The following is a 12,971-nucleotide window of genomic DNA, read 5'->3' on the forward strand; positions in this document are numbered from 1 at the left end:
ATCCCCCCCACCTGTCAGAGAGAGGCAGGACTTCCTGTATCTTTTTTTTTAGAGCGACTGCCGGAAGTGGCAGCGGACAAATCGGCGTTTGCGGAGGCTCGCATAGATTTGGCTGTCTCCGCTCGTAGCTGCTTTTGGCGCGAAAGATGCCGGGTCTGGTCGACTCAAACCCTGCCCCGCCTGAGCCTCAGGAGAAGAAGCCACTGAAGCCTTGCTGCGCTTGTCCGGAGACCAAGAAGGCGCGCGATGCGTGGTCAGTGTGCAGCCGGAGAGGGCGCGGCCGATGAGCCTCGGGCCGCGGCCTGTGCCTTCCGGTGCCTCTGCCCTACGCCCTCTGCCCTCTACCCTCTACCCTCTGCCCTTTTCCTTCCCCTCTTCCCCCTCCTCTTCCCCGCGTCCTCCCCCCCGCGTCCTCCCCCCCGCCCCTCCCCGCCTCCTCCCCCCCGCCCCTCCCCGCCTCCTCCCCCCCCGCCCCTCCCCGCCTCCTCCCCCCCTCCCCCCCCGCCCCCCCCGCCTCCTCCCGCCTCCTCCCCCCCGCCCCTCCCCGCCTCCTCCCCCCCGCCCCTCCCCGCCTCCTCCCCCCCTCCCCTCCCCGCCCCATTGCGGCGCTCTGGAGATAATTACTGGGCCTTGTAGGTTTCCTGGTCGGCTCTCTGTTGACTTATCCGGTGGCTTAGTCCCGGGAAGCGATGAAGAGAGAGGAGAACCGCTAGCTTCAACCACTCATTCCTTCCTACAAATGTGTTTTGAGTATCTGTTATGGGTTAAGGACTGCGTTAGGTCCGAAAATGTAGACATGGATAAAGATGGGTCTTGATATAAAGGAGCTTAAAGTTAATGGAGACATATACCAATGACTTGTATACCACGTGGTAAGGGCTAAGATAGAAGATTTGTTAAGACCAAACAGGAAAGATTTTCTGGTAAATTCTGAGGCTTCCTCCCAAAATTTAGAGACAGTAGGACAGGTGCATTCCTTACAGTTCTGAAGAGTTCCCCTTCAACCCTTTTAAGGCAACCAAAAGTTGAAAATCAACTAGTCTATGGCGCAGGGGACAAAGTATTCAGAATAGTTCATCTAGATTGTCAGTCCACAAAAGGTTTGTTCTTATTTTATATATCCTGTCTTGTGGAACAAATCTCATTAGAGGACGTCCTCAGATAACGTAAATGTGCATCTCTTCCTCTGGCCCCTTTTGTCTTCACAGATAATAGATATAAGAAAGAAATCATTAGTGCTGTAATGGGATAATAAGAGGGTAGGAGCCCAGTGCTTTTATTAATCCTCAGTATTTTGTAAATAATACTGTGAAGGCAGGATGGAAAGACTGCCGTCTGAACAAATTGTTCCAGTGGTAACAGTAAGTGCTATTGAACCTTGAGTAGTATGACAGCATGATTAAGAGTCTGGGATCCGCAGTCAGGGTTTGAATCTTAATCCACTAACTTGGTGACCTTGAGCCTCATGTGTCTATAAAATGACTCTAATAAGAGAAACTCCCTCCAGTATTATTGTAAAGGTTAATGGTACAAGCCATGTCAAGTGCCTAGCACAGTGTACATGGCAGTAAATGAACAATGAATGCTAGCTGTTATCTTCACAATGATCTCACTCTCCCAGGCAATCTCTCCCATTTGCAGGCAGCTCTTGAGCTATTGAAGGATGGGTAGGGTTTCGATGGAAGTAGAAGCTATTCCCTTCTTTAAATTCCTTTTGCCTCGATTGCCTCAGACCACGTGGGTTCTCCCCAAATATCTGTAGTCAGGAGTCAGTTTTTCCTTGTAATTGAGTTTGGCTTTATTTGATTATTTACTAAATCACATTTTCAGGCCTTAGAAATAAAGCTGTGTAGTCCTAGTCTTGTCTTTGTGAATTTTACAAGTAAAATGTTCTTTGATCATCATGAGGGGGTGCTCATCTTGGTCTCCTGGCTACTAGATATTTTTGGTGTTTATGTTTTTGATGTAATTAGAAGTAGACTTACTTGGTTGTATTTGAATGTAGGGCAAAATCAGAAAGTTAATTTCTCCGTGATAATAAGCAAAAAATTGATCTGTTTTCTGTGCCCTTCATTTAGCATAAGTATTTTATTCAGTCAGTCTATTTCTTTATAGAGCAATGTTACTCCTTGGATATTGACTAGAGGCAATATTTAATATGGGTGATTCTTTCTTATCAGATTTACCCCCCAAAATCACTTATCTGTGTAATGTCTTCATAGGCATGGAAATATCGTAAGATCAAATAAAAACAAAGCTGGTTGAGGTAATAGCATTTGTTTTAACTCCAGCTACATTCCATTATACCCATGTTTTGTCTCACTGCCCATCACTATCATGCATACTTAATAATGTGCTTAATGCCTATTTAGAGAACAAGTACATTTTGTTTTATAGTATCATCGAGAAAGGAGAAGAACACTGTGGAGATCTAATTGAGGCCCACAAGGAATGCATGAGAGCCCTGGGATTTAAAATATGAAATGGTAAGCTTCTTGCTTCAAATTTGTGTATTGCTTTACAGATTTAGCAACAGTTGGGCTACATTCTCTCTGAAAGGTAGTTCACCTGGTTAATCTAAAATGCTTAAGTATCAATTTGAAAAAACCATGATTTTTCAGTTCCCAGTGAAGGGAGTAAATTATGTCGGTAAAGACAGGCATTTAGCAGATTGGGGAAGGGGAGAATTGAGCTTTTAAGAAAGGGTTTGACAACAGTCTTTAGGTCTCATGGCTTTAGGAAAATTGTCTGACTGAAGGAACTAAAAGAAAAATATTCTCTTTCTTGTTTCTAATACTGTGGGACTTCAGTAAATGCTTTTTTTTTTTTTTTTTTGAGGCAGGGTCTCACTCTGTAACCCAGGCTGGGGTGAAGTGGCCCAGTCACAGCTCACTGCAGCCTCAACCTCCCAGGCTCGGGTGATCCTCCCCTCAGCCTCCAGAGTAACTGGGACTACAGGTGTGGGCCACCATGCCTGGCTAATTTTTTGTTTTGTTTTTTAGAAATGGGGTTTCGCCATCTTGCCCAGGCTGATCTCAACCTCTTGGACTCAAGCAGTCCTCCTGCCTTGGTCTCTCAAAGTGCTGGGGTTAGAGGTGTGAGCCACTATGCCTGGCCAATGAATGCTTTTAAGTAGAGAGTAGGTATCCCATGGAAGTATTGCTTTCTGAAAAATGAAAATGGAATTGTAGTTATTTCTTTTGTGCCGTGCTTTATTCGAATAAAACTAAAGCCTCAGGCCAATTTTTTTTTTTTTTAATTAAAAGTAAACTTTAATGTCAAAAATGCAAACTTGGGGAAGACAGAAAAGATCACACACAGTGCTGTCACTTCACACTTGGAAGGTTGCACAGCGGCTGGTCAGAGGCGCACCTCACTTCCCAGACAGGGCAGAAGCCGGGCAGAGACGCACCTCACTTCCCAGACAGTGGGCAGCTGGGCAGAGGTGCTCCACACTTCCCAGACAGTGGGGCGGCCCAGCAGAGGCGCTCCTCACGTCCCAGACGGGGTGGCAGCCAGGCAGAGGAGTTCCTCACTTCCCAGACAGGGCAGCAGCTGGGCAGAGGCGCTCCTCACTTCCCAGATGGGGTGGCAGCCGGGCAGAGGTGCTCCTCACTTGCTAGATGGTGGGCAGCCATCCAGAGGGGCACCTCACTTCCCAGACGGGGTGGCGGGGTAGAGGCGCTTCTCACTTCCCAGACAGTGGGTGGCTGGGCAGAGGTGCTTCTTCCTTCCCAGACAGTGGGCAGCCGGGCAGTGGCACTCCTAACATCCCAGATGGGGTGGTGGACCTCAGGCCATTTTTTAAAAGAACTTGGAACTCTGAATCCAAATTTAAGTGCTAAAAGGGACCTTAAGTGATATGTGTCCAACAGTTCCGCAAACAAATGATATTCTTTTGTTTGGAAGCTCTTTCTTCAGTTATCAACTTAGCTCACCCCCCACCCCGCACGCCCCCTTTACTCAGGTCTCTTCAAAAGTCTGCTTATTAGAGAGGCTTTCCCTCAACGCCCCATGTAAATTACATCCCTTCCCCATCACTCTGTCATGGTGCTGTCCTAACAGAGCTTTCTGTGAAGATGGAAATGTTCTGTATCTGCACTCGCCAGTCTGGTAGCCACTAGCCTTATGTGGCTGTTGAGCACTTGAATTGTGGCTGGTAAGACTGAGGTACTGAATTTTTAGTTTTTAAAAATTTTAATAGCTACATGTGGCTAGTGGCTACTCTATTCTATACACTGTCACCTGCATATTATATATATTTTTAATTATCTATGTTGCTTCACGGTAGCTAGAATGTAAGCTCTGAGAAAGTAGGAATTTTCTATTTCATTGACTATCATATCCCCACCACCTATAACAGTGCCTGGCTTATAGTAGGTGCTTAATGGAGGATTGGTCAATGAATGAATAAATAAGGAAATTAAAGCTAATGGTTATGAAATGACCCCCGAGGTGGGTTGTGCAGTATCAGAACTGGAGCCTCAGTCTCCAGGCCGATTCCCTCTGCTTTTTGCCCCTACCCTAACTTCCACACCACACTACCACTTTTAACTTAATAACAGCTGATAATGCCAAAGCCACATGCCAATATATTAGTACTGGAGAGCCTGGCTTCTTTCCCTTGCGCCTCTTTCCTGCCTCTTTGGAATTTCACGTATGGCCAGTCTTCCTCACTGAGCTATAAAAAAGAAGGGATAAGGAACTTGTCGCAAGCTGATAAGAAGTTACTGTGTAATGGAAAACAGTCTAGGCTGAAAGTCCTGAGGCTTTATTTTTATTCTTTTGATGTTGAGTTTAGCATGTTTTTCACTTCAGCTACATTTAGCTTCATCAAGACATTATTCCTCTGAATTTCACTTATTATTTATAAAAAGAGAACCATAATACATTTTGTGATTCTGTATATAGTGTGGTGTATCTTCTGTTGTGTATATGATATGCTTAAGTAGCTTTTAGACTAGATGGTGATTTAAAGAAATGCCATAATGAACTATTTTGTAAAATAAGTAAATTTGAAGGGGAATGTGTTCTTAAAAAGTATAAGTGTACTTTATTAACTATTTTTAAAGATGCAGCCTCAACATTTGTACGTGGTTTCCTTGTTCATGATCTAAGTCCCTCATCAGTTGTGTGCTGAACCTGCCTTGATAAAAAAGAGTGATTAAAAAAAATGCTAATTTTAGGAATATGAAAAGCTTATCTTGGACTTCATCTGAACCACAAAGGTGGTACAATTGTTATAAGTGGCATATATTCAAAAGTGCCATATGATATCATAGTTTTCTTTATGTTATTGGGGCAGAGAGTGAGAATTATGTCTGTGTACTTCATTTGTGTGTAAAAGAAAATGCAAAAGCTTTAGACTTAGAAAATGTACTGTTTAACTGATTGTTTGGTTTTGGGCAGGTCCTTAACTTTCTGTACCTTGGTTTCCTCATCTGTAAAATGGAGACAATAATACATGCCCAAACTACTTCATAGAGTTGTTGTGATGATTAAATGTAAAATAAATCATCTGTAAAAACCAGAACAGAATAGCTCATACCTTGAGAGTTGTAGATAGCAGACATTCAGTTGAGGTCTGTTAAGTATATGACTTGATTATTATTGAATCCTGGTTACAGGAAGAACAATCTGAATCCATGTAGGACCTTTCTAAGAATTCAAACTGCATGTTCTTCATTTTCAGTGTAATAATATTTTTGGAAGAGGACTGGGTGTTGGATCCTCGTTGGTCCCAGGTGTCCTATTTCCCCAACCTCCATGGGGAAATGGAGGCACAGTGAAGTCAAAAAAGACTTGCTCAAGTTAAGAGTGGATAGTGGTCAAATTACATTAGAGTTCAGATCTTTTATATTCTCCAAATCACAGGCACTTTACACTTCACTCCTTGTACTTAATGAGATTTTATTCCAACATATTCATTTTTAGAATTGCACATAATCTTGATCTTCAATCTTAAAACCTCATTATGAATGCTAATTAGAAAGACCTGTTGCTGAAATGTACAGTTGCATATAACGGAGTAAACAGGCCATTGTCTGGAGGGTGAAATCCAACACAACTGTCTGCATTGCTATAAGATAAACTTAACCTAAATTGGTATTTCTTAGACTGTTAGATCACATTTTTCTGAGAATAACTTCAAAGGAAAAATATTTTGCAAACTTAGATCTTTCTGGCAATGATCATGAAAGTTCCTTAATTCAGAAACTTCTGTAAATTTTGATGTTATTCCTAAGTAGATCTTAATTGTACCTTGAGTACAGTAGATTGGGAATAAATCTGTTATACAGTTTTTATACTTAACATGAAAGTAGGCTACATTCACCCAGTAGTTCTTACCCAGAGGTGCACCTCAGAATCATCTGAAGAATGTTTTCCAAAATTCACAACTTGGGCCCTGGTCTGCACTTGTTGACTGAGAAACTCCTAGATGATTTTCAAGTGCACTTCTCTTTAACAACCACTGGCCTAAGTTGAAGACGAATAGCAGAGATAATGCTAGACATAAATTATCTGAAAATTTAGTAGTAGCAAAGGCAGAGACTTGAAAACTCAAGAAAAAATGGGTATGGTGGTGATTTTAGACAATTTTTTTCTATTTTTTGACTGCTTCTTTTACTGAAAAGAGAAATTACAAGAACCTAGAACCTCATTAGAAATGTAAGAAGGAAATGGATGGCTACTGTCTTTCTGCCTTTAGGAGTCAGAAGAAGCCTAAAGAACCCATTTTGGAGACTAAAGTTATTGAAAGAAATTAAAGGACTAGTACTGAGTAGTGGTGATACTCAATATTAAGTTTAACAACTTAACAGTTGGGTGCTTAAAATATGCTGAATTTTACGCACACACACACAAAACTGATTATGTATGAAAATATGATCCCAAGATAATCCAGAAAGAGTAATTTCTGCCATTCAAACGTTTATTCATTCAACAGATGTTTATTAAGACCCTGGAAAATGCTGAGGGGAGAAAGATTATCCCTCCAGTCAAGGACTTTACATCCAGAGATATAACCAAACAGGTTTAAATCCAGGGTCTTCTACCACATAGCCCCTTTTGATATGTGGTCAGTAGCAAAAGTGGTAACAATGCTATGGGCTGCTATAATTGAAAGGTTGAATGGCTTCGCTTTTGGTTGTTTTTCCAAGCTTTTCTATAAATATATTCTTCCTTTGAGCCTTTTAGAAAAGAGAGAGTTTAGATGTTTATGTCTTGATGTGGTTTATCTTTATCTAAACCAAATGAAGTGAACAGCTAAATGAGGCAAGTATTTGCCTTAGACTTGAAGAGTTAGCTACTCCAATTTAATTACCTTCCTACCATTGTTCTCAATCTTCTGGGATAGGCACTGGGAGCAGTGTGAGAAGCCTGGTATTGACTTGACTAGATCAGCAACCCTATCTATGCTACTCTCCCTTTTTGATTTTTCCAAATGCATGTTAGAGGGTTGCCCTTATCTTGCCTTTGGGATTAAGTGAGTAACTTTCCACAGGAAGTGCCTTGGGTACTGAGCTGACCTTCTGCCTTCTACTTTGTGGAGCTTCGCCAGGCATACTTGAATCAGCAAAGAGGGGTTTGCAAGTCTTGTTTCTTGAATATCTATAAAAATAACTGCTTTGGCCTTTTTTGGAGGATATTTTTGAGAAATACGTATTTCTCAAACACACATGTATTATTTATATATATATACACACACAGAGAGGGAGTTTTTACTTCAAAAACTTTTAAAGAGTAAACAATATCATAATAGTTTCACTGATGTTTTTAGTTAGGCAAACCTAGAATTTTAAAATGTTGATTTTGAATTTTATGACTGATTTGGAATAATTCTGGTAATTAGTTAATTACTCATCTGCGGCATTCATTTCTAGTGGTCTTAATTCCCTGACTCCATAGATCTGGCATGATGTTTGAAATCTGACTTTCTAAAACAAACTTTTTCTGTAGGTGGTCTGCTGTGTGAATAAATAATTCCTGAAGAATGAAGAAGATTAATTTTGGGAGTTCTTCGATGAACTTTGATATGTGGAAAAAGTATTTATAATTTATTTTTAAAAGAAAGTAAAATATTACTAGTGAAAGGTCTTCAGTTGTGTTTCTTTTTGTGTGTGTGTTCCTCATTTGCTAACGTGGCTTTTTTCCCCCAAAGGATATATATCAACAAATCTTGTAACATAAAGTGCTTATATTCTTATTAGAATGTCATTCTGGGAACCGGATATCTGTTGTCAGGAGAAGGCAGATACTGATCTCAACCAATGAAATCTCCAGAATTAGGTGAATAGAAGTAAAATAAATAATCCTTTACCAATTCAGAATCAGTGTGGTAGCCATATCATCTCATTCAACACTTTTTTTTTTTTTTTTTAACTTTCTTAAAGGTAAGAACAAGCCTTTAGTCTTATTATTTAAACCATTACTGTTTATTAGCTGTCTTTTGGAAAAGTCATTTTCGATTTTGGATCAGATTAGGGTGATATGGCTTGGAAGATCTCAACTGTTTGGCGTTATGAATCTGTACATGGCTAGTTATATTTTAAAATAGACTAGGATTTTAAGTTTTGTGCCTACAGGTTAGACAGTTGTCTCTTAATTAGAAGCTGGCTTAGGCTGGAGACCGAATTGGTACTAAAAGTCACTAATCAAACAGCTCAGTGCTATGCCATGGTGATGCCTGGAGTTGAACAGAGTGTGATTTCCTTAGTATAGCAACCTTGTCATCCTTGTAGCTGCTGAATGGCTAGTGAAGTATGATCATATTCTGCTTGTAAAGTACATTGAGTGTAAAATCTCAAGAACAAAAGATACTGAGAACATAAGAAGATATGTAATGTCCATATGTCGTTGTGTGATGGAAAAAGTCTCTCCTTTATAAAATAAGGAGCTGAATCAGATGATTCCTTAAGATTATTTCCTAACTCGTTAAGAGCATGGCTTTGATGTATGACAGACTTAGGTTCAATAGCTGACTATGTGACCTCAAGTAAGGGATAGCTTTTTTGGGTCTCTTTTTCTCAGCTGAGAAAAAAAAAAAAGAACAAAAAGCAAGTATAGAAGTAATACCTAACTTACAGGATGGGAAGTACTAATTAAAAATGATGTATACACAGTATTTGGCACTGTTATTAGCATTCTCTATTATTTTATTTTGTTTATATTTGTACTTGAATATTCATTTGGATATACTTTAATAAGCACTTTTTGATTTACAGACATAATCTACGTGAAGAATAGAATCTTGAACAATTAAGACAGGTGTGAACCAACTTCCCACCCAATACAGATCTTTGGCATATGGTTATCCAAACTCTGCTTGAATATGTCCTGGAACTACAAAAAATAAAACAAAAAAATCAATAACCTTATCACCCATTGTTGGTTTCTAATATATACTAGTCCAGACTTTTCCTATGCCTTTATACATTTTTTAAAACAAAAATAAATTTTTTTCTGTGCTATATATTTTTAATGAAGTTATAACATTATCATGTTTTGCCCCTAATGTATTTTACCATTAGTGAGTATAGGTCTACGGTGTCATTTGTATTGACTATGTATAAATTCATCTGTGACTTAACCATAATTTAACCAATACCCTGTTTTTTCTTTTTGCACATTTGGACATTCATTCATTAAACCAATACTTCATATAGATTGACTATGTATAGATTCATCTGTGACTTAACCATAATTTAACCAATACCCTGTTTTTTCTTTTTGCACATTTGGACATTCATTCATTAAACAAATACTTCATATAGAGTGTCTTCTGTATGTCAGATGCCATTCTAGGAATTGGATCTCAGTCTGGAACAGTATATATGTCAGATAACCTAAATTCTGAAGTTTTGTTTTATTTCATTGGTTGGTTTAATGGAAACATAATAAGGAAGAAATGTCCTGAAATCCCACCAGTCTACAATAGGACCACTCTTCAATAACATTTCTCTCTCTCTCTCCATGTGTGTGTGTACACCTTTTACTTTGTTTTTTCTTTTGGCTACTCTGATAACACTGCAATAGAAGTCTCCTTATGGAAAGTCTTTACAAGTGTCCTTTACTAATCACTCAGCTAAAGAGGGGCCAGAGACCATGCATGTTTTCAAGGCTTTGAGTGAGGACTGCCCCCAAATGATCCCTAGAAAAAAAATATGCATTTGCACCTTAGTGTCTCAGAGCACTGATTTCCCTAATCTCTGAGCAACACAATTTTTTTTTTTTTTTTTTTTTGAGACGGAGTCTTGCTCTGCTGCCCAGGCTGGAGTGCAGTGGCCGGCTCTCAGCTCACTGCAAGCTCCGCCTCCCGGGTTCACGCCATTCTCCTGTCTCAGCCTCCCGAGTAGCTGGGACTACAGGCGCCCGCCTCGTCGCCCGGCTAGTTTTTTGTATTTTTTAGTAGAGACGGGGTTTCACCATATTAGCCAGGATGGTCTCGATCTCCTGACCTCGTGATCCGCCCGTCTCGGCCTCCCAAAGTGCTGGGATTACAGGCTTGAGCCACCGCGCCCGGCCCACAATTTTTTAAAACTTGGCAGTTTGGTATGCTTGCTTGATTTGTAAAGGACCTGAAAGCACCCTTTTTGGCCTCTGCAACACTTAAAAGTACATCTCACAAGACCCTCTGCCCACCCTTTCCTAGTGCTTGAGTCTTCCCAAAGATGATGTGCAGCAGTTCGGTAATAATGATAAGAGGCATCACCACAGTAACTTGAAAAATGAAGAACTTGGCCTCCTAGTGGGTAACAACCACATTCTAATGCACCTCTTTGCTAAGCCTTTGCTCTTCACAATAATGACTAAACTCAATGCGGATATAGTCACACTATTCTTTCTAGTCCCCCCTTTGTCTAACCTTGAAATGTTTAACTTGAAGGTTGATGAAGACAGGATCATATCCTTAAGTAAGGCCTATCTTGGGATTACTACATCTTTCACAGGTCTAATGTGACCTATGATGTGATGGAAAAACCATGATCCTTATTTTACAGGTGAGTATAGGTGCTCGGAGAGGTTAAGAAAATCACCCTGATCCAATAGCTGGTAACCTGCGATGTAAGTTGAAGCCCAGTGTTCTTTGGTGTACTAGTTATCCAGTGTAAACATCATGTATTTGTAGTTATAAATTCATTTAATGCATGCTTAGTGAAGGCCTGTTATTTGCAGGGAACAGCCCTAGTGTTGATAATTCATGTGTGAATCAGACAGACTTTTTTCAAGATGAGAGGCTGTTTGATTCATCACTTGCTGAGGACATACTATATGCCAGCTATACAGAGTAGTAGTCAAAGAGTAGTAAGACATAGACTGTTCCCTCAGAGAGCTTATAGTCTAGTGGATATATATATATATAAACCATAGAAATATAAAGTTGAATGCTCAGTGGTATGATGGATATTCCAAGATGCTTTCCTAAACAGAGTGCATGTGTGATTATGCCCAGTATTTATTTCTTTAGGTATTAAAAAGTGCTAGATGTTCCGTCTGTGTTGATTATGGTGCTTTTGATAGCAAGTAATAGAAAATCCTCATGAGGAAAACTCACATAGCTGGAAGTCCAGTTAGAGTCAGCTCTAAATGTGATATCATAGGATCACTAATTTCATCCAAGACTCAAGTTATTTTCATCTCAGAGCTTTCTCGTCCAGGACTGATGAAGCCCATCATGTGCTTTCTTGTTCAAGTGCAGCAGAAGAGAGAGAAACCATTTCCTGGGCATGGACTCTTAGTCCCTTTTCTAAAGGTCTGATTGAGCCAAATTAGGTTATATGTATTTTTATGGACCAGTAATAGTTATCAACGGAATACCTTATACTGATTGGCTTACACAAGATTCCCCACCTCTGCCCTACCCCCGCTTAGATCCATGTGCAGGTTTGATAGCTGGACAAAACAAATTCTGTCACAATTGAGGAAGAGGTAATTGGATATTGAATAGACAACCAGATTTCCACTGCACCATCTTGTTCATCTAACAGGTCACCCTGAACGGTCAAATTGAGTTTGTAGGAGGAATTCCTCTCATAGCTTACTCAAACTTTAGAAAGAAAATTATTAGTAGAGCATAATTCTGATGTTCAATTTTTATAGAATAAGACAATTAGCAGATGTTCAGAGAACTGTTCTCTGAAGAGTTGTCCTTAGGGAGATCTCAATTAGGATGCTTTCAAAAGCAAGCACTAGAATACCCGACTATGCTGATGCAAGCAATACAGAAAAGTAATTTATCTCCCTGTTAGGAAGTTTCGAAATTAAAAGCTCCAGGTTTGAGACAGTGGCTTCAAGAACTTAGCCTTGGCCGAGTGTGGTGGTTCATGCCTGTAATCCCAGCACTTTGGGAGACTAAGGCCAGAGGATCGCTTGAATCCTGGAGTTCAAGACTGGCCTGGGCAACGCAGTGAGAACCTGTCGGTACAGAAAATAAAAACATTAACTGGGCATGGTAGTACATGCCTGTAGTTTCAGTTACTTGGGAGGCTGAGGTGAAAAGATTGCTTGAACCCAGAGGACTGAGGCTGCAGTGAGCCGTGATTGCGCCACTGCATTCCAGCCTGGCTGACAGCAAGGCCCTGTCTTAAAAAAGCAAGCAAACAAAAAACCTAGGCTTGTTCTACTTTCCTGCTCTTTATCCTTCTCATCCTTAGGCATATCATATCTCATGACTATGGTAACTTCAAGCATTACATCATCACACAACTGTTCGAGCCTGGATGAAAGGTAGGCCTGCTGTCTATCAGGGCGTATGCTTTTTCCCAGAAGCTCCCCCACATACTTTCTCTTACATCTCATTGCTCACATGTCTCCTTTTGTGCCAGTCACTACCAAGGAGAATGAGATACTGTGCTTGGCTTCAACCAATCTTAGATCAGGCTCTGGCAACCTGGGGAAAAGCCCAGCTTCCTTAACATATCGCCCAAGCAAAACTAGATTTGCATAAACTAAAGAAAAAGGGGAAATGGCTA

At 40.4% G+C, this 12,971-nt stretch overlaps 1 protein-coding gene across 3 annotated transcripts in view; it reads left to right on the forward strand.

Annotated features, from left to right (window-relative positions):
• The window catches only part of LOC117083463 (cytochrome c oxidase copper chaperone), a 17,997-nt gene continuing 5,026 nt past the window's right edge, over positions 1-12,971 (forward strand). The window contains exons 1-3 of one of the 3 annotated variants that reach the window (XR_004437093.1): positions 1-253; positions 2,398-2,486; positions 12,654-12,726. Coding sequence is in view for 2 of the 3 variants with exons in the window: in XM_033211127.1 (XP_033067018.1) it covers positions 147-253; positions 2,398-2,482 (192 nt within the window). In the remaining variant the exon portion in view is untranslated. Of the gene's footprint in view, positions 254-2,397; positions 2,487-7,959; positions 8,098-12,653; positions 12,727-12,971 lie in introns of those variants that run through there. The other 2 variants (XM_033211127.1, XM_033211128.1) reach the window with 2 other exon arrangements.

The sequence above is a fragment of the Trachypithecus francoisi genome, unplaced genomic scaffold (assembly GCF_009764315.1).
Source record: "Trachypithecus francoisi isolate TF-2019V2 unplaced genomic scaffold, Tfra_2.0 Lachesis_group0, whole genome shotgun sequence".
Taxonomy (NCBI): Eukaryota; Metazoa; Chordata; class Mammalia; order Primates; family Cercopithecidae; genus Trachypithecus; species Trachypithecus francoisi.